Raw genomic sequence first — 23,829 nt, forward strand, 5'->3', positions numbered from 1 at the left:
TGTAGATCTAGTGTCCTCCTTTCCAAACGTTTGCATTTCGCGGTCCCATAACGAATTATTGGCCACGTTCAGTATAATTTATTTCAAAGTTCTCCGATGGAATACTCGAATTTGTGGCTTCCTCGTTATTTTCCATTTTAACACACACACATCTCTCCGTTGGCTCTTTGCGCTGGTGAAAAAACACGTCTATGATGATGCGTTCTGTCAGTAACTATGTTCCCTCTGCTTGGCGATACTGGGGAAGAACAGGAAGGAAACTGGCAGTGCGTTTTCAAAGGAACCATCCCGACATTTGCGTTATGCGATTTAGGGAAACAACGTAAAACCTAAATGTGGATGACCGCACGGGAATTTCAATAGCCAACGTCCCATGTCTTACTTCTGCGCTTCCTCGATGATGACTCATCAGGTGACGTTTCTCCTGCAGTTCATTGGGAGATCTGAACGCCTGCCCCTACCCTGTCAATGATTTACTTGACTCTGCTTTTCCATTGACATTGGCTGCTGGTGTCGTTTCAAAAGACAGATACTGATCTTCTCATAACTCCTATTGATGCTTCGCCTCCTTTAGCGACCGTTAAAACTCGCTGATCGGCATTCCTGATGCAATGTTATCTGTGCTACTGACTTTGCATTCCCGCTTGAGACTTCTTGTGTTTTGAAACTCACCCAATTTATTCGTTTCATAAACTGAACAAAATTGGCATCTAGTTTAGCTGTGTTTATATTGTTGACAAGTTCGTCAACCTGATATTACTTTTACTTATTACGGACCATAAGTTACACACAATCGGATTACATGTCCACTCCCTGCGCCTCTCCGCAGCGTCTCATGGAGTGAGAGCATTAGTACTGTAGAGTATGGGTCGTCCATCCAGTGCAGACGTTACGCTCTGCGGCCCCCAAGGAGCCGCTCGCGATCTATAGGCTATGTACCGGCACCGGTTTTCAGCTTTTCTCCTCTTTTTGTTCGTCAACAACACTAGCACTTAAATAGAATCCCCACGTACTCATCATGGCCGCCTACACGTGAGACACAACACTCACACTGGGCGAGGGAAAAGCAGCCTGTTACAGGAATAAGAATAAAAAACACCTTTCTCATTAGGCAGCCCTGAATGCCACATGACTACCAATTTTACGGGAAGTTTAAATTGGGTGTTGGTCGGGACTCAAGGCCTGATCCACTATTTTGCATGTAGTTACAAATTATGCAAATTGTACACGCCTCACAGACGCCATCAAAGTTGTAACTTGGCTTGTGTTTCCCATCTTTCGTTTCAAAATCTATAGAGCTCTCTTGCTAAGTTGCTGAACTGTCACGTCTGAAAGAAAAGACACAGCGGACAATTTGACTTGACCACAGTCGGAATGTGTGAATGTGCGCGGATGGTGCACGCAGTAGTGCAATGCAAGGATTCAGGGTTCGAGCTCAGGTCCTACACACGAGCTTAAATATTCAAAAATGTTAACGGCACTTGTGCCATACTTCGATAAAAAGTATTATGATTAACTTAACTTTTTACAGTTGCTCATATTTCAGTTTCTTTCTTTTTTAATCTCAAGACTAATTCCTTCTTTGCCTTACCAGGTAATGCTTAGAGCATCCAAGTGGCTCGCCAAGAAAAACATCTCAGAGGTCATCGACGAAATGGTGATAGCCTGCGTCGGGCAGAATGTACAGGTCTGTACATAAGGAAAATCTCCATTTCCAATAATCATTTCGAGAGGAAGTAAAGAAAAACACATAATCCCTACAGAAACATTTGTTGAGAATCACCATCTACCTTAAGTGCCTTTCGAATCAGGGACAGGTGCTTCATAACTCACGTCTAATCATCTGTCGTGAGAAATGTAATGGTTTGAGATCATACTAGTTGATTCCGTCGAGTATTAACGAAGCAATATGGTGGTTCTGTAATGCTCCATTTTTGTATGGCTGTGGGAACAGAGTAGGGTCGCGTGTATGTATACCGGAGAAGATGAGGGTTCTTGGCCTTAGTTGTGGAGAGTTATTCACATTTTGCAATGCGGGTAAATGGTGTCTTGCAGACCAATGCTTTTAGGAAGCGATATTTTGCGAGTTCTAGGACAGTGCATATCTAATCACTTTGGTCTATGTGTCCGGGTTCTAAATCTTCAAACGCTGTATTTAATAAAAACTTTTATCCAATTTTTTTTGCTTATTCTTTCATTGTGGTTCTTCTCCTAGCCATCGATTTTGAATACACGATAAAATGTCAAATATTATCTAGTCCAGCAGTTCGAAGATCGTGTGCAACGACTTTCTTGCAGAGGTGCCACAGAAGTATTCCAAAACTGGGTACTTACTCTAACTGAACTGAGAGGGCGAATGAAAATCCAGTGACCTGTGCTCGCAATCCATTGAAAGACACGTGACATTCAGCTCTGATCGAAGTAGTAACGAATATGAGTGTAGAAAATTTCACTCTTTTCGGAAAAAAAATCGCGAATATGCTGCTTCATTAAATCAGATTTTTTTGTCACACTAGAATACGTACATCAAATTCTTACAACTTAAATACGTTGAATCTCTACTTGCAAAGATACAACGTGCGCATATTAAAATTTAATGATAACGTTACATGTTTCAGAAAAAAGTACAGCTATAGAAAAAAATTATTCCGGATGATAACGATACTTCTCTTCACTTGAAATCTCCAATGAAATTGACTTGTTCACAACATAAAATTTGTTTTAAATACCGTATGTCACAGCTTATTACACGTTTCGAAAAATATTTTCAAGCTGATAATATCTACAAAATCGCATCTATTCAACATTAATTTACCGCCAAAGCTTTCTCCGAATTTTCTTCGTTAGAAGAAGAAAATCAGAGTTGTTTTGCGATAATGTATTTAAGGCTAAAGAGAAAGACGACGACACGATTTCTGAATGCTAATAAAAGATAAAGACACGCTGGTCACCATAGCGTTCAACGAACGTTAATGGGTGAATGAATCACTCTGGATTGGAAAATGAGATCTTTTGAAACTTGCACGCGGATTAAAACTGTTTGCCGGGCCCTGAATCATACTGGGAACTTCGTCTGTTCCGACTGAGCTATTCAGGGGCAACTCTCGACCACAGCATAATGCTTTACCTCTGACAGCATATCTCCCGTACCGAACTTCACAGAGCTTTCCAGGATTTTACCCTGGACTAGCACTCCTGAAAGAAAATAAAGTGGCTTACAAGCAGCCAGCAGAGTCTGCATGCGGCACATGGTTTTAATCTGCCAGGAAGTTTCGAAACTGCACACACTCGTTGCAGATTGAAGCATGTATTCTGAAACGATTCCTCTGCTGCAACTAAGTCACCTCTCCGTGATGTCACTTGTCAAGGTTTGATATGGCCCACCACGAATTCCTCTCCTGTGCCAACCTCTTCATCTCAGGGTAGCACTTGCAACCTATGTCTTCAATTATTTGCTGGATGTATTTTAGTCTCTGTGTTCCTCTACAGTTTTTACCCTCTCCAGCCCCATCTGGTACCATGGAACTCATTCCCCCATGTCTTAACAGATGTCCTATCATCGTGAGCATTCTTCTTGCCAGTGTTTTCCACATGTTCTTTTCCTCTCCGATTCTGTGCAGAACCTTCTCATTTCCTACCTTATCAGTCCACCTAATTTTCAGCATTCTTCTGTACCACCGCATCTCAAACGATTAGATTCTCTTCTGTTCTGGTTTTACCACAGTCCGTGTTTCACTACCATACAATGCCGTGCTCCAAACCAACATTCGAGAAATTTTTTCATCAAATTAAGGCCTATGTTTGATACTAGTCGACTTCTCTTGGCCAGGAATAAGTTTTTTGCCATTTATAGTCTGCTTTTGATGTCCTCCTTGCTCCGTCCGTCACTGGTTACTTTGCTGCCTTGGTAGTAGAATTCCTTAACTTCATCTACTTCTGATATTAAGTTTCTCTATACTCTCACTTCTGCTACCTCTCATTACCTTCGTCTTTCTTCGATTTACTCGCAGTCCATATTCTGTACTCATTACACTGTTCATTCCATTCAGCAGATCACGTAATTCTCCTTCACTTTCACTCAGACTAGCAATATCATAAGGGAATCGTATTATTGATACCCTCTCACCCTGAATTTTAATCCCACTCAACAATCTTTCCTTTATTTCCATCAGTGCTTCTTCGATGTACTGATTGAACAGTATGGACGAAAGCCTAGATCCCTGTCTTACACCATTTTTAATCCGAGCACTTCGTTCTTGGTCGTCCACTCTTACTATTCCCTCTTGGCTCTTGTACATACTGTATATTACCAGTTTCATCCCTACAGCTTACCCCTACTTATTTCAAAATTTCGAACATCTTGCAACATTTTACATTGTCGAATGCTTTTTCCAGGTCGAAAAATCCTATGAATACTTTGTCTTTATTTTTTTAGCCTTGCTTCCATTATCAACCGCAACGTGATAATTCCCTCTCTGGTGCCTTTACCTTTCCTAAAGCCAAATTGATCGTCATCTAACATATCCTCAGCTTTCCTTTCCGTTCTTCTGTATATTATTCTTGCCAGCATTTGTATGAATGAGCTGCTAAGCTGATTGTGTGATAATTCTCGTATTTGTCACCTCATACAGTCTTCGGAATTCTGTGCCTGATATTTTTGCGAAAGTCGGATCGTATGTCGCCAGACACACACATTCTACACTCCAACGTGAATAGTCGTCTTGTTGCCATTTCTCCCAATGATTTTAGAAATTCTGATGGAATGTTATCGATCCCTTCCGCCTTATTTGATCTTAACTCCTCGAAAGCTCTTTTAAATTCTGACTCTAATATTGTATCCCCTATCTCTTCTACATCGACTCCTGTTTCTTCCTCTAACACATCAGACAAATCGTCCAACTCCTATAGGCCTTCAATGTACTCTTTCCACCTAACCGCCCTCTCTTCTCCATTTAACAGTCGAACTCCGTTGCACTCTTAATGTCACAACTTTGTTATTAATCTCACCGAAGGTTGCTTTGACTTTCATATAATACTGACAGAGTCCTTCCCACAGTCATTTCTTTTTCGATTTCTTCACATTTTTTATGCAGCCATTTCGCCTTAGCTTCCCTGCACTTCTTATCTATTTCATTCCTCAGTGACTTGTATTTCTGTAAAAGTAACTAAATTGTCCTGGTAAGTGGTCAAATCCCAGGTATTCTCAACTTTCTATGCCTGAGTACATTCCTCTGTCTTACTTTGATTACATCCTTCTGGTTTCTCGTTGTGTAAAGTTCATTAACAAGGGATGGAGGAATACCTGTTTTAAAGCAGTTAATTACCTCTTCAAAAATTTGTAGAAAGTCAGTCTGGAATGTGTGACGTTTTCTAGTAATTTTGTCACAGTTAATGAATTTTATGGGATGATCTTATTCTGGAGGTATACATATTTACTAACAACACCTTGTTTTGGTTCACTATCTGTCAATAGAAAGTTGTTCTACTGAGAAGTTCGGTTGTTTTCATTGCTGTGGAGTGTAACACGTTCCATCTCATTAATGTTAGTTTAAAAACCTGGATTTGTTGATGTAGACTCTTTACTACATGATTACAATCATATTACATCTGTCTTCTTTTACAAAAATACCGAATGTATGTAAATATTAATTTTTTTATTGTTGAAACATTTAAAATCTTCTTAAGCTTTTTCATTGTAATTTAATTTGCCCTATTTTGTATTATGTGCGCTGTTATTTTGTTGGAATGCAATGTATGATGTTTCAGGCTGCTAGCCTTCTTTTTCCCTTCAGAAATCTTGTGCTTCAGGGTTTATTTAACAAGAACAGATCTTTGTATTAAATATTACACTGTAATTTTAAGAACTCTGTGATAGAATTTGTTGCTTTAAAATCTTTCATAAGGCTAAAGTAAAATCGTGAACCTGTATTTAACCAGAAGGTTATTTAAGCACTGCAGTACTTGAATATGAATAGTCCTGTAAGAGGTAGCATGCCATCGCCTTCGTCTCACCTGTAATTGAATACTGACTATGGGTCCTACTTCATACATGATATTTCAGACAAAATTTGAAACGATACTGCTCTACCTGGACAGTACTTTTACATTATTAATCTACTCATCAGCAATGTAACGTTTTTGAATTCTGTATTTATTATCAATAACATTAATCAGCTATATGTGCTGATAATTCAGTATGTATATTTGTTTATAGAGCTATTACACAGTAAATTTTAGAGAAATAGTTTCACATTATCATTTGCACATCTCTGAGAAATTTTTATTGTCATCCACACTCAGATTTATATAGTTAAAGTTAAATGCCTTTTTATGCAGAATGTCATATATAAATCTATGACACTCTGCATAAAAAGGTATTTGACTTTATAGCAAGAGTGGTGTTCCATTAGTTTAATGTTAAAGCTTCTGCAAATTTTCATCGTTCAGTTTACATTACCATCATCAACTCTGAACCTGCTCAGGCTTGAAAAATTTGTTCACAGGATAAACATACTTAAAGATTGTAATACGCAACTGGTTATAATTATTGCTATAATTAGGCTCAAATTACTCATCATCTGCTCTCACTTCCTAACGATTCAGAGAAATTATAACACATCTCATCTAATCCAGTAACTGCCAACAATATGTATCAGAAAATGAAGGTAAACGTTTTGAAACATATCATGGAGAAAACAGTATAGATTTCTGGTAGCAGTTTCATGATTTTGCATGACAATAAAATTCATCTAATGTTATTCACATTCATAACTCTCCATACAAAAATGAATTGAAACGAAACAGCAGAAATGAAAGATCCATACACACTATGGCTTTAACCCAAATAGAAGGAAACAAATGAATGTGAAGTATCAACAGTAGTTATATTCATTATGTTCTGGTTCACTTTCCACTTCCTAGCTCACTCACTAGATTCACTCGTTTCTTCACTAGCAGATGAAAACATACCCAGAACCTACCAAATCTAGCTAATATAATCCACTTTTTCAGGGCTAATTCACTTAATTTCATTTAAATTACTTAGAAGAATTTATAAAATGAAGATTTTTCATAACACATTCACCAGTTTTCAAAATAATTATTTTTTCATGCATAAGGGAATAAAATTTAATATTCTTCATAAAAAGTGTGTAAGAAAATAAAATTTAATATTTTTTATAGAAGGTGAATGTAAGAAAATAAATAAAATGAATTATGGTAAGGTAAGATATCTATTCCTTGTCCAATATTTTCCAAATTCTTTCTTCTTGAGCAGTCATAAGATTTTTGTGAATTGGAGATTGTAAATGTTTTTTAAGAGAAGGCTTGTTGGCAGTTCTACTTCATTCACAAGTAACTTTAGTTTCCAGGTAATATTTTTTACATTCCTTACAAATCCAACAATAACCACCTTTTCGATGATTCTCTTTATAAAATTCGTTAATATTTTTTTTTCTCTAGGCACTCACCATGAAACTCTTTAATTATTTTTTTTTTACTAAGCACTCTACCAACAGAATTTTCCCTGACAAAGACAACTCAGAATTAACCTATTCATTTATTACCCACAATATGCAACCCCAACACAATCTGATTGCTATACATTGACATCATGACTTCCAATAATTAACACAAAAGAATAGCCCTGAAGTGCAAGAAATCTTAACAGTAATATAAATCCAAATTAAAGAAATATGATAGTATCTCCAACTCTGTTAATTGCCTAAACTCATTTCAATCACGAATCCCACTGGTGGAAACCCCATTGTTTTTCATAAGCCACTTACCTCACAAAAATCTTCATAACATGAACTACAGCAATTGCAGCAAGTAGCAGCAACAGCCAGCTAAATAAAAAGATTCATATTATTGTAGACTCTAGCTACTAGAAGGCATATGGTTAGCAAAAGAAAGATTTTGTCGAAGAGCAAATAATGTATTTAGAAAATTTTACCTTATTCATGTGGCACCCAGTTATATAGTTGTCAATAATTCCACTACCCAAACATTATCAATTATACCTCCATTGTCATAATATTCCTTGCATATTTTCGTATAAGAAATTTCATCTCATTTTACATTGTTGTCCTACCAACACAGAAACTCCACGAAAAAAACGTGTACATACACTTCTCTATCAACATGCTAACAGGTTTACTGTGCAAACACAGAATCTCATGCCGAGGGCGCAGAGTGCTGTCAGTGATATTAACATAGACTATAGCATTGCCAGTCTATGAACAGGCTACGTACAACCACATTGCTTCATCTGTTTCGTATTGTCCATTTAAAGATTGTTAAAAATTAATAGGAAAAATAAAAAGTAATTTCCAAAAACCACAAAACAACCACCACATCATCCTTTTTTGGGCTCCTCTGAACCTATGTACACAGTGCTATATGAAGACTAAGTTCTGAATTAAGAGAACTGCTTTGTTTATTCGTTTCGATGATTTTGTCAGGTAAGGGCCAAAATCCTTCAGTCTACATACAGAGCTTAGAGTTTTGACACTATAAAGAACCTCTAAGATTGTATATATAGTTGTTATATGAGTGACAAAGTACTTTCTAAATGCACTACTTTCATCAGTTTATTTCGAAATAAAGAAATTGTTTTCTTCACATTTTAATATTTTATTTGAGGTGTTGAAATATGAATTACATATAAAAATTAGTATGAATACTGAAAACTTTCAAAAAATTCATTTGTGTTTAAATTGAAATATGTTTCCCTATTATTTTCTATGGATTGTACATGACTGCCATCTCTGAATGAAGTAATGGATTGCTTAGTTCGGCACGAGAGAATGTTCTTCCGCAAACAGCGCGAGAAAATGTTTATATACACTCACACATCACACGACCTTCCTTGCACTGACAAAACTGTTGCAATATCTTTATCTAGAGGCCACATGCTTCCATATAATTACAAGTTGTAAACTAGCGGTCCATCTGCATAAAAAGAGGTACTTAGATATATAAGGATTGTAGATCATTTTGTAAGTGACATAAGATATTTAAGTTTTTATTTTTTCTTTCTTTCTGTAAATACTTCAAAATGAAATGCAAAAAAGATGTATAAATTTCATTAACTTTTTCAATTTTTTTAATCATTTATACAGCTAAAAATTTGCAGTACTTATTTGGATGATTAATATTCCACATTTCCTGTGGGAAAATTTCGTTTCTTCCATTTTTCATATATATATTCTGTGGATTAACATGGTCAAATAATGAAGAGTCAAATAACTGATTATTTTTACGATTTGTTTGAAATGTAGCAAACAAGAAATATGGTATTTCAGAATCCACTGAGTTATAGTAACTCATATCTATTTCAAAATTTTTCTTACCACTCAAACCTGCAACTTCCACAGCATAAGGTTCATTAAACGATATCAGAACTTTTCGATTTTTCAGAATATTTTCTCGTTGTTCTAACTCATATATTGGTTCATATTTAATAATTGGTACCCAGGTTGTTCATCGATTTTATTGCAATTTTTCCTTCCTTATGAAGTGTATCTTAAATTCAATTCCTGCATCATTATATTCAGAGCATCTAAGAACTTCATCTCCAGAACTAGAAGACCTAGTAAAAGCTGCTGTTAATTCTCCTTCCTGCATAGTTTCTTTTTAATGTTTAAAAACTCCACCAAACATTGATAATGGGTAAAGTACTTCATTTTTATTACTCTTAATTTTTCCATTATTAAGAATATGTCCTTCTAAGTTTATTTTATAGTCAAATAAAACATAGCTGTTGATGAAATAAAAGGATGTTCCATTCTAGATAAAATATTATTTCCTTGTTTTGTGGTCACAAACACAAACAGTTTTGTCACATAATTATCGATTAATGTTTTATTAGATTTTCCATTATATGTTGGATAACCTGATTCTGATTCATCTGGAATAGCTATAACAGTTCTAATGTTCATGTATGATTGTGCATTATTTGGAGGAAGCCATCCATCACCAATATTTATTTCAATCTCTGTACCTCTGTTAGGTGCACTGGAATTATGTTTTCTTTTCTCATTCACAGCGTATGTATAAAACTGAGAACTCTCGATTTTGTTCCGCTGTTTTAAGGATAAAATTCATTAAGACATTTAAAAAAAACTGTTACATAAGGACCATTAAAGTCAATCACATTATTAATTTCATCAGCTACAGAAATTTCTAAATCTTGAATAGAATCAACAGGTATATCTACAGGATAATGTGGTTCATAAATTATTGGTCTTCCAAATTCAGCATTAGGTTTAAATGAAACAATAATATTAGTTTCTCTATAAAAATGACCAGTATGTTTAACAAACATTCCATCAGCCAAATTAAAATTTATAATAATTAATTGGAATGGAATAGGTTTAGAAACATCTTTTTTCAACAGTTTTTTATAGGCTTAGAATTTGATTTTTAAATCCTAAAATTTGACCAATGTGATCTTCTTTATCCCTAAACAATTTAACATCACTTTCAGTTACAACTCTATTTGAAATAATACGATTATTTACCATTTTCGATTGAATAATGTTTTCTAAGTATTTCAAACAATATTGACCGCCAGGAATTTCTATTGCTTCTACATCAGAATAAAATTTAACTTCTGATAAACTTTTTATGCTGTATCACAGTAATTTTAATCACTTTTTGATATAATATTTGGTGTTAAAAAAGTTGAATAAAAACCAACTAGTAATACATTTTACAGTTAATCTTCTTTTAAGAGTAGATGACTTTAAATAAATGAGACTTAGTCAAGACTGCTTTAGCAGTCACACAGATTGGGAACTGAAAATAAGAATTCCAGAAAAGAAATCAGAAAATAAACATGGTAAACTCTTGCCAAATTCTATTCCATGTGCAACATAGTACCAAGTGGTTTTGGAAAAATTACATTATTTATCAACAATTATATTCTAGCACTAGGGTGGTTGAATTGGAATAAAATTAATAATTTGTGTGTTTATTCAAAAAGTTTAGATCAACCAAAATATGAAGACATTATAAAAATGTGAAATAATTTAAGATAAACACAACAAAAAAATTACTGCTTTTATTGAAAATAATGAAGAAATTACTTCATCAGAGCGATGTCTACATAATACAATAGTAGTAAGTGATGACTTCATTCTTGAAACCCAGGTTATAGGTAGAGAATATTTTACTAGAGGAAGACATGAAAGAATAGAAACTTATTCAAAAATCATAAAAAATTAGTTACACGTAATCTTAAATTTTAATTATTTTCAAACAAGATGAAACAAATTTAAATCACATTTATCATGAGTTCATTGGTGCTGCCTTAAAGTTATTCATTTTTAAAAATTTGTAGTAAATGATGTAATTATCAATTTGGTTTTTTTATATACATAACTAGAAACCAAATGAAGGTAATATTACGGTGTATTGATAATTTTTACTTATGGACCATCTGACAACAACACAATTTTAGTGCCATACGCGTTTTGTCTTTCTTTTCTGCAAGGCATCATCAGTGGCCTGGAATATGTACATACAGGGTGTCACAAAAAGGTACAGCCAACCTTTCAGGAAACATTCCTCACACACAAATAAAGAAAGGATGTTATGAGGACATGTGTCCGGAAATGCTTAATTTCCATGTTAGAGCACATTTTAGTTTCGTCAGTATGTACTGTACTTCCTCGATTCACCGCCACATGTGTGGGCTGACGAGAATCCGCACGCAATTGTGCAATCACGTCTTCAACAGATTTTCTGTGAACGTTTGGGCAGGCATTGTTGGCGATGTCTTGATTGGGCCCCACGTTCTTCCACTTACGCTCAATGGAGAACATTATCATGATTTCACACGGGATACTCTACCTGTGCTGCAGAACATGTGCCTTTACAAGTACAACACAACATGTGGTTCATGCACGATGGAGCTCCTGCACATTTCAGTCGAAGTGTTGGTACGGTTCTCAATGAAAGATTCGGTGACCGATGGATTGGTAGAGGCGGACCAATTCCGTGGCCTCCACACTGTCCTGACCTCAACCCTCTTGACATTCATTTATAGGGGCATTTGAAAGCTCTTGTCTATGCAATCCCGGTACCAAATGTAGAGACCCTTCGTGCTCTTATTGTGGCTGGCTGTGATACAATACGCCATTCTCCAGGGCTGCATCAGCGCATCAGGGATTCCATGCGACGGAGGGTGGATGCATGTATCCTCGCTGACGGAGGACATTTTGAACATTTCCTGTAACAAAGTGTTTGAAGTCACACTGGTACGTTCTGTTGCTATGTGTTTCCATTCCATGATTAATGTGATTTGAAGAGAAGTAATAAAATGAGCTCTAACATGGAAAGCTAGCATTTCCAGACACATGTCCACATAACATATTTTCTTTCTTTGTGTGTGAGGAATGTTTCCTGAAAGTTTGGCTGTACCTTTTTGTAAGACCCTGTATCTTAGCTATTTAATTTATATTTTTTGTCACTGTGCCTATAGGTTATAAACAGTTCTGGTGGTTGGTATTTCCTATTAAGTAGTAATATTTTGAACTGTACTTATAGGTTGCATGGACAATTTCTTACATATTACGCTCTTGTTGCATTTTTGGTGTTGTTCTTCTTCTTATGACTGCCAATTTGCGGTTTTTTCCCACATTCCACAGCACTATGAACTGAACGCTTGTTTCAATGCAATGTTTTGGTTTCTGTTGCCGTCTGTCAAACTTTCGAGTGTAATTATTGAAGTATCTGTTATCTGTTTGTGTATGCATTTGTGTGTGTTTCTGTGTGTGTGTGTGTGTGTGTGTGTGTGTGTATGTGTGTGTGTGTGTGTGTGTGTGTGTGTGTATGTGTGTGTTTTGGTGTGATATCATTTTTTTGTGCTGTGTGTGTGTGTGTGTGTGTATGTGTGTGAGAGTGTGTTTTTGTGTGGTATAATTTTTTTGGGGGCTGTGTGTGTGTATGTGTGTGTGTGTGTGTGTGTGTTTATGTGTGTGTGTGTGTGTGTGTGTGCGTGTGTGTGTGTGTGTGTGTGTGTGTCCAGATGGCGTGGGGAAGAGTTTTTTTGTTTTATGTTATCGTTTCCTTTATTGAGTGTAGCAGGGAGCCTGTGTGAATGTGTGTTTATCACACATTTGTTTTCTGCTATGGCTTCTTGGATGTGGAAGTTTTCTTGCGTTTGTATAAGATGTTTGTCATGGTTGCTTCCTCTCATTATTTTCATTTTTTGTTCCATGTTTGTAGGATGATGGTGATGGTGTTTTAAATGCTCTGCAAATGTGGATTGTTTTGTTTCATATTTCCAACATCCGTTATGTTCTTTGTATCTTGTTTCAAAATTCCTGCATGTCATGCCTATGTATACTGCAACACAACTTTTACATTCAAGTTTATATATTCCTGATTGTTGGAATTTGTTCCTCTTGGTCGCTGGCTGGCTTAGATGTGATGTATGGCACTAAAATTGTTTTATTCAGTTGCTGTCAGATGGTCCATAAATAAAAATTATCAATATACCGTAATATTACACGCAACTGAGGAAGACAGGACTAAAAAGATGTCAAATGAAGGTAAGTTCAGAAATAAAATACAGAATTTCATAATAACATAAAAGTTAAACATAAACATTAAACATAAATATTTAAAAATGTTTAAGTAATGTTTTTTCATCTGTAATAAATGTTTACAAAGTACAACTCAGAAGTTGTTAAAAAAGCTAAATGGAGTAGAAAGATAACTGAAGGATTGGAGGAACAATTCAAGCTTTGGAAAAACCAACCTCGAACTGAATATGAAAAATACAAAAAAAGGACAAGCAGTTATTGTTGCAATTGAACAAATAAAACAAGGAATTATGGGGTTAGGTGATAATGTTTTGAAAGCTACTGAAGAAAATAGAGAAGTTGAAAAACAAATGATTGCATATTGTTATCAAAAAAAGATCATTTTTATATTTAAATGGAAGCCTTTATTGAAACATTAAATCAGTTTGATGTTGATTATAGTATTCATTCTGCTAACTGTTCTATTAAAGAAGATAGAGTATGTTTTGATATTCAAATAAAAGTTCCTTTAATTTAAGAATCCTTTGAAGATTTTTAAATTTGGGTTGATAAAATTAAATGATGGGTTTTGTGACCTTATCAGACTTAAATTTAATTATGAAACAAGTAATTAGAAAAATACTTTTACTGAGAAATATTGTATTGGATGTTCGAACAACTTTGTTCTTAGTAGTAGCACCATCTTCAAGTAACTAAATTTAAAAATATCTCATTTAAGTTTATACATACATAAATGTACCAAACACTACCAATGAAAAAATTTGCACTGTCATTTCTCCTTTCTTTGTGTTAACCAAATGACAATAAATATATAATATATATATTCATTAATTAATTAACTAACGAAAATGTGAATTATTTATTTGTATTGCTTATGAATGCCTTAAAAAATAGACTTACATTGATTAAGTCTGATGCAGACTATGTATATCTTTAACTGGTCTTGTGAATAGTCATCCACATTAAAAGATAGATCAGCTGACAGACAATCCTCAAATTTTCAGTCATTTCTTCGTATAAATTTATTGAGTCGGGTTTGTACTCAAGTTGTTACATTTCTTCACAATTTGGATGTTTGTGTACAAATTCAAATAACTGTCATTGTAAAATTCTTTTTTGTATTCTAGTGACATAATAATCATATTCATCATTGAGTGATTCTTAAATCAACAGACATATGTCTCAAGTAAATATTTGATCTGGTGTAATTACAGGTGGTTTTATTTCTCTAATTATTTCATCTTTCTCATTAATGTGTTCTCTTAGATTTTGAATGTCTTCTCTTCTTCTCTTCAGAACACACATAGCTATTTCTTTATCACTTTGTAAATCTTCACTTTATTCTTGTAAATTGTCAATTGTTGATTGTAGTTTATATTGGCCATTTTTTGTAATTGAAGGTAAGCCTCCTTCAGTTACCCAGTTATGGAAATCTTCTGTTTGCTTCATGTAAGATTTCATTATTAATGAACATAAATATGATTCATTAATAAAAATAGTATAGAGAAGTAAGGTGAGCAATTTGCTCTCCTTTAGGGCATTGTATACCTTACGATATTTTTCTCTAGTATGCTCATGGACTGCTTCTTGGGGATTCTTATATTCTAAAATTTCTGCAACATGTTTACCTTTAAACCATAAATTATTCCCTTCATCAATTATGATACTAACTTCTTTGTTGTTATAAACAATCCTGTTCTTATTCCGTATAAATTAAAAAATATTCTTCATAGTTGTTTCTCAACTAGCGACATCGGCATTAGATGTATTTGGAATAGCTGCCATTTATTAAAAATAACTTTTATTAGCTTATCAATTATTTCAATAAAATTAATACATTTCTCATTATTATTTCAGTGGTCATATTATTCCACTGCTGCCTTTTTCACATAAATTATTCGGTGTTATTTTTTTGAGGGGTCAAATATTTGACCATTGAAAATGTATATTATAATATATATTTAAAAAATTTAGCTACCTAAAAGTTCATCCTGTCTGGATTTCCATACAGAAAACATTAAATGAAATTAGTTCTGTTTTTTCAGGGTGCAACTTCCCACAACCTGAAATACCATAATGAATAAAAGTTTAAAATTTTCATGTCAATAATTCGATTCTTCTTTAAAATAATAAAACCTCATTTCTTTACAGAGGTGCTGCTCCACACCTCTGGTTGTTAATATCTTTTATTGTCTAGAGAATGAGACACCATTTGCTGAAATTCTGTGTAGAATATATAAATTTAATTTTCCATGCCTAGATTTATTAAATCACTAATCAATTGTTCTTGAGTATAATCATTCAAAACGTAAAAATAATTGTGCCAAGTTTCCTTCATTTGTTGATATAAATCTACTGAAGTAAGACTGTAATTGAGTCCTCACATTTCTTCACAATTTGTATGTCTATCTTCGATTCTGTTTAACTATTCCTGTAAATTTTCTCTCTGAGTTCTAATAATATATTGCATTCACAATCATCGTCAAATAATTTCAAAAGAACAAAAGTCGACCTTAAAATTTTGTTAACTGTTTGAGGTGCAACACAAAGTAATAATGTGTTTGTTTCTTTGTTCCTTTCGTTTATTATTTCAAATTCATCATGAAGTTCTCTCAAACTATCCATCATTTCATCTTTGATTTTATTTAAATTTTCTAACTGAGTTATTCTGTCTACCATTTATATTCTCCATGGTTTCTCTTAGATGGTAAAACTTCTTTGCATTCCCAATCTTGAAAAATTTCTGTGAAAGGCATTTTAATCTCATAACTGAAGAATATAGATCAGGTTCAGTGATAAATTTTGTTGAATTTTCTACATATTTAGATAGGATCGGTCCAATCCTACCGAAATTTTCATGTCTTATAATATTTTTTCGAAAAATTGACTTTAATTGATTTTCTGTGCATTCACATCCTAAAATTCTGCAACTTGATTTGGACAAACCATGGATTACTCTTTTCATCACTAATCATTAACAGGTGCTTATTACTATCTATAAGCTTGTTGTTGATTAGATCTATAGTCAACTCCATTTAAGAGAAAATATTTTATTAGAATTTTTGTTTTCATTTTATTTTATTATTCTCACTCATTTTAAGAAATTTTTGTGTATTCTACTGATAACGTCATAAATATTAAACTTTTCCTAAGTAAGATTAAATCAAATTAATCTATAATTCTGTTGCTCCTTTATAAATTGCTGCCCTTTAATTCCTTCGGTTGTATTTTTATTTTGATTATCATTTTCATCTTATTCATCTGCAGGTCTGTATTCTGAAAATATAAATCAATCCAGTACTTTGCAACAGGAAATTGTGTTTCAAATTTTTCAATCTTGAAACAGTTAATTATAATTCCAATAAATTATTTTTCCTTTGACCATGACATCAAATTTATTGTAAAATCAAAATCATTAATGAAGTTTTCAGTTTCTCTTTTAGAAATAACTGTTCTATGTCTCTGTGACAACCTAGTTAAACCAATTTTGTTACTGATACAGTATGAGGATGCACATATTGAACAATACTTTAGATATTTTTCAACTAACTACAATTTTTGTTACCTTTAACATTAACATTATTAAAAACTGCATCTTTCTTTTTTTGGCAATTACCTTAGCAATATCCTTCACTATGGACCATAGATTATTATTTTCAGCAAATATAGTTTACACATGATTATCGCATGAAAGCATATTAGATGATACTGAAACTAGAAGTACTTTTGGGTGCTGCCATTTATTGATAATATTTTTAATAGAAAAATATAAACTGATACATTTGTCTTGTAGCTTTATTACATGGTTAAATTTTCAGGTATCTGAAAGCTTTCTGAAAAAATTTCATTTCTTTGCAAATCTAATAAAAATTATTTCTAACAAACAGTAAATAGTCTTAAATTCAACAAACTAAAAGTTAGAGCAAAGTAATTAGGACTTAGACGTTCTTCTAAAATGAGAAAACAATAACTTCTTGATCTTATTAGTTACCATTATATTTATGAAGAATTGATTAATAATATTAGCAATCATTTATGAGTTCTTGGCAGTGCATTGAAGTGAATGAATTAAAAACTAAACAACAACAATGTATTGAGATGATTCATGTTATATGTAAAAAATTAAATTTTAAACAGTTATTGACTTGTATTCAACAAATGAAACATGTGATGAAATTGTTGTTGATTATATGAGATAGTTAAATGTATATTGTGAATCTGAATGGAAACATCTAATACCAAAGCTTAACAAATTATCTGAAAACTTTGAGAGAGAATTTCAAGGTAAATTTGATTGGATATATATATTGAATCATCAAATGTCAACAAAATATTTTATAAGAAATGTCAAGACATAGTAAGTTGGGATTATGTATCATATAAACAAGCACTGTCTGGAGATTTTATGAGAGAATTTCAAGGTAAATTAAATTGTGGTGTGAATATCAGATGAAAAACATTATCTGAACCTTTTTAATAGATTTAAAAGAAAAAGTACATTGGAAAATAGTTTGAAGAAATCACAATCTATCAGAATCACTCTTAGGAAAATTTATTAAATCTTATGAAATACTGATAGAACAATCTAAAACACATGAATGTCCTATATGCTTAACAAATGAAAATCAACACAAAAAAAACAAGCTGTAATCATATTTTCATAAAGAGTGTAAACATGAATGCATAAAAAACAAATTAAATGTCCAATGTTTAGACGAGTAATTAAAGGAATTAACGAAAAGTCTATTACAAAACAAATTGATGATGATTTATTAATTCTTGATTAAGCTTACAGTGTTAATCATTATGATGTAGGAGAATATATTAATCATATAAGATTTTACTTTTCACAAATCCAATCATTTTTTTCCATATAAATTGAGAGCAAGTTCAACAACAAGCAGAGCTGTCTTGTGTCAAATCCAGATTTTCTAAATATCGTACTACTGAAAAGTCAACTGAGAAAATTACTTCACAGAAATACACAAATGATGTTTCCAGAATGATGTGTAGACAATATGTATGAATATCAGCTAAAAAATGCAACAATAATCGTATTCCTTGTGTATGTGGGAAAATAATTCTAAATATTGTTGTAAAAATCATTTAAAACGAATTTCGAGTGAAGATTGTTCAAAAATAATATTAATGGAATGTGTCTCCATCATCTTCATCGAAACGTTGCTATGAGACGACGATGCCACTTGGCTGATAACCAGTGAAGAATTCATATATTATGAAAATTGTAGAATATAATCTAAGAATACATTGTGGATTCAAAATAATTTTTAGTCTTCTTTGTGAGTACCAAATGAAGAGAAGCAGAGATTTGTGGAATTTCAGTTCCAGACAGAAAACTATAAGTTCACAAATGAAAATTACGATTGATAAATAAAATGTTTTATCAAGTATCGGCTATTTTCAAGCTTGAAAATTAGTATGGAGATTAAATGGAATCATTGGTTTACAAAGAAAAGAGATATATTTCATTGAGAGGATCAATGTACATCAAAATACCAGATAAAATAAAAAAAGAATGTATTAATATGAAAAATAAAGATCAAAAGTGTTTTCTGTTAGGTATAATATCTGCTTTACATCCTGTAGATAAAATTCCAGAAAGAGTTATGAAATATAAAAATGTTGGTCTTTGTCTTGATCAGAAATCCGAAAATTTTTCATGTTCCAAAAATTGAAGATAAAATTCATCTACCAATTAATATTTATTCATTTCATGAAAAATATCAAGTGTATCCATTAAAAATTACGAAAAGTAAGAAAGAGAAACACATAAAGCTATTTCAATGAAAGAAATGTTTCACATTATTATTCTATAAAAAACTTAGGTAGGCTTGTTTTGAATCAAATTAATAAATATGAAGAGGTAAAATTTATTTGTGATTAGTGTTTACTACATTTCACTAGTAAACAAAACTTAAATAATCACACATAAAGCTATTTAGTTAACAAACCATTAAAAGTAGAAATGCCAGGGAAAGTTTGCTACATACGTTTTGGCAATTATCAACATATGCAGAAAGTTCCATTCATAATTCATACTAATTCTGAAAGTTAACTACTGAAGATAGGAAACTGTCAACCGAATCTAGAAAATTGATGTACAATGAAATATCAGAACATGAACCATGTGGATTCTGTTATTATATTAAATATTTAAATGGACCTTATAAATATCCTGTTGTTTACACAGAACCAAATTGTCATAAATAATTTAATGTATGTCTAAAAAAGAGAGTTGAAGAAATGAAACCATTTAACTCCTGAAGAACAATCAAGATAGGCGATATCAAAGAAATGTACATTGTATAATGGTCATTATTCACTGAGGACAGAAAATTTTAAAACGAGGTTTTTTGATACTTCTAATGTTATAGTTTCTTCACTAGATAAACTTTCATCAAATTTAGATAGAGATCGAATGAAAAACATTAGAAAATTCATCCCCATAAGGGTTATTCGATTTAGTGATCAGAAAAGATGCATATCCATATGATTATGTGGATTCTTGGAAGAAATTTGAAGAGATACAGTTCCAACAAAGTATGAATTTCACAGTAAACTGCATAACTGTGAAGTAAGTGACAAACATTAGAAACATTTGAGAATAGTTTGAAAAAAATTAATACTAAAAATCTAAGTGAATATCATGATCTATATTTTAAAACTGATGTATTGCTGTATGATTTACTTGAAAATTATACAAAAACATATATAAAAGGTATGATCTTCATACAGGATTAATTTGGGTTGCAATGTTAAAAATGACAGAACAATCACTTGATTTTTTATATGATTATGATATAATTTTTATGGTTGAAAAAAGTAATATAAGGAGGAATATCGAAGTGTTGTAAGAGATATTTTGAAGCAAACAATAAATGTATGAAAGATTTTAATAGTAAATGAATATCAAATTATCTAGAATATTTAGATGCATATAATTTATGTTGTTGTGCTGTGAGTCAGTATTTATCTTATGGAGAATTTGAATGGAATAATCCAGATTCTTTTGATAGTACAAAAAAACTGAAATTTCAGATACTGACAAAAATGAGATATATTTTTGAAACCTTTTATTAAAAAACGTTAAATTTTATTTTCGTATGTCCATCTTCTAAAAAAATATTAAATATTATCCTTTGTTGTTCTTTTGTATAAAAAAATCATTTTTGAAAAATGGTGAACATGATATTAAAAAAATATTCATTTTATAAAAATTGGATTATTGTAATTAGATTCAGTAGGTTTTTAATAAGTTTTCATTTGCTAGCAAAGGAACGAGTGAAACCACTGGGTGAGCTAGAAACTGGGAAGTGAGCCAGAACCTTCTGAATCTAGCTACTACCGATGAATACTGGCTAAGTGAGGAGCAAATGTAGTTTTACATTTCACCTTGCTTCAGTCTGCTTACTAAATAATACGTGCAAGACCCGAATTTTGGAGGCACTTCAATTTATATTAACAATAGCTTAGATCTCTAATGTAAAGTACTGATGAAACTCATGACAGAAATATTTCTCAACCTACTGCTATAACACCGCCACTCTTAAATGTATTATTGCATGATTACGTTGTACCCCAGATATTAGAATTGAATTGTTCTTAAATTTAAAAAAAATACACTAAGTATAGAATTTTTATCTTTGGTAATATCAACAATCAGAACAAGCTCTTCAAAACATCTCAAATTTCCTAATATGATAATGTCACATGACAGATTCTGTTCTAATGATAACACAACACACTACTCCTATATCGGTAATGTCATAACCAGTACTGATAAATACAATTTTGAGGTAGAGGTTTTTGATACTCACTTCTTACTTGACCATAATGGCGTCTTAATAAAAGCTGTAGTTAATAATATTAATCCCGTTTGCATGTAGACTGAACAGATCAGGAGAATTATTGTTAATGTTGCTGACCACAGGACCAATTTACAAATGAAACTGCATGTGGTACTCTCTGAATGGTTTAATATTGATGATTCAGTTAGCACAGTTATTACTGTATTTTCTGATAGACTTAAACAATGATTACCAACGAAGTTAAAAGTCAGAGTTTCAGCCATAAAGCCTTTACAACCATCTGTATGTAAATGGTTCACACCTAAATTACAAAAACGCAGATCTTGAGTCATGATTTATTATGATAATTCAAAAAACTGTCATACAGATAAAATTAACTACATAACAATAAAACGTAAATACAGGGCAGAGATTAGATGTGCCAAATGTTGAGCAATGGATGAATATATTAGTAGTTCCCATAATAAGTGCAAAGCTGCCAAGAAGGCTGAAATAGGCTAAGTTAAAAAAAGTCTTCAGCTGATGTTGGTATTACATCCGATGAATTTCATAATTTTTTTGTCATACCTGAAATGTAACTATCTCATGTTTAGATGTCTCTCAGTGTGAAGAAAACTTTCATATTACAAATATATTGCTGGGATAGTCACAAAAAGTATCAAAAATTAATAAATGGTCAACAGTTAAGGTCCAAGAAACCAAAAAATATGTAACAAAATTAAGCAGTTCAAAAACTTAAGGTTTTTATGGTTTATCCAATTACATTATAAAAAAGATAGCAGACACAACAGCAGCCAGTCTGTGCATATTTATTAATTGCATGTTTGAAAAGGATTGCTCTCCAATCTGTCTAAAAGAAACAGTGAGTTTGCTCTTATACAAGAAGGGTAACAAGTCAAGCCAAGCCCTAACAATTTCTGTCCAATATCTCTTGTACCTGTATTGTCAAAAATAGTATAATACTTTATGCCGTTAGAAATTTCTATGCATTTTGCTTGTCACTGATTTTTCTCAGGATCTCAAAATGGATTTAGACCAGATCTGTCTACAGTTAACACAGTCGAATATCCTGTTTTATTTGTATTAAACTCATCAGAATCTAATTTATCTGCTCATGCTATACTTGGGAATCTTAGTAAGGCTTTTGACTTAGTGAATCACAAAATCTTTTTACAAAAGCTATAGCAGTGTGGCATGAGAATAAAGAGCTTTCTCTCATAGAATTTTACTCAAATCAGTTGCACGAATTATCACCCAGACCTTTATTGGGAGCCTTGTCATTGATCACTTATGTAAATGATCTTCCAAGAGTGGTAAAATGCAAATCACTTTCTTTTTGTAGATGATACTACATTTATAATAGCAGGGAAAGAGATATATTAAAATAACTAAGTGAAGAACAATTAAGAGCAACTTATGACTGGTTTGTAATCCATGAGTCAATAATCAATCCTTCTCTTCTGTCTATGGAACACTGAAACAAATAATAAATCAGCAGAGCTACTTGGTATTCACCTTAACTCAAGATTAATTTGGGAGATACCTATGAATTTTGTATTCACAAAACTATAAAGAGTCACTTTTTTATTGGTTAAACTTGGAACTTTAGTTAGTGATGATATCTTACTTGCTTCATATCATGTTTTCTTCCATACACATCAACATATGAAATATCGCTTGGGGATAAGTCACCAGGTATGAGTAAAATCTTTATTTAGCAAGAATGGGCCACCAGATGCATCTTAGGAATTTCTGACAGTAGGGCTTCTTCTTATAGAGTGAATTTTAAAAATCTGAAAACACTGCTCTTACCATCATTATTTATAGTCAGTTATTTATTGAACTTAAAGGAAAAATAACACAAATGTACATCAATTCATCTGCATGACCCAAGTCAGATAGAAAACATATACCTCCAACTAGGCTTCAGAAGAGCATTAACAACTAAAAGTACTTACGAGTTAAGTTTTTTAATTCATTGCCTCCATAGGCATATGATGTTCCATTATCTGCTTTTAAAAATGTTTCAAAGAAATGGTTAAAACATGAAGTTTCCTATACACTACAAGAATTTATATATGCTGTAAATATAGCCCTATTTACTAATCTCTTATCTGTTATAATGTTAAAGTCATGAAGTACATATGTGCAAATATTTTAATTAACATACTGCAGTTGATGTTCTATGTAAAAAATGTCCATATATTTTCTACATACTTGCTCATATGCACTGGATGTAATAATATAGCTGTATGACAACATCAGCTGCATTGTAATAATTTAAAGAAGAAATAAAATGATTTGATTTGAAAGTAAAACAAAATAAAATTAGGGGGTGCATAATATGCAATGCAGTTGTACATCATGCAACTACAACTGAAGCAACTACAACTTATAAATTTACACAATAGCTTTATTTTCTGTGTTTTGTAATGTACTGGACATCA

At 32.4% G+C, this 23,829-nt stretch overlaps 1 protein-coding gene across 1 annotated transcript in view; it reads left to right on the top strand.

Moving 5' to 3' along the window:
• LOC126465865 (estradiol 17-beta-dehydrogenase 2-like) overlaps positions 1-23,829 on the top strand; it is a 192,592-nt gene that overhangs the window by 163,163 nt on the left and 5,600 nt on the right. The window contains exon 7 of the mRNA XM_050096340.1: positions 1,595-1,687. Within this exon, the coding sequence (XP_049952297.1) occupies positions 1,595-1,687 (93 nt within the window). The remainder of the gene's footprint in view (positions 1-1,594; positions 1,688-23,829) is intronic.

Source organism: Schistocerca serialis, chromosome 1 (assembly GCF_023864345.2).
Source record: "Schistocerca serialis cubense isolate TAMUIC-IGC-003099 chromosome 1, iqSchSeri2.2, whole genome shotgun sequence".
NCBI lineage: Eukaryota > Metazoa > Arthropoda > Insecta > Orthoptera > Acrididae > Schistocerca > Schistocerca serialis.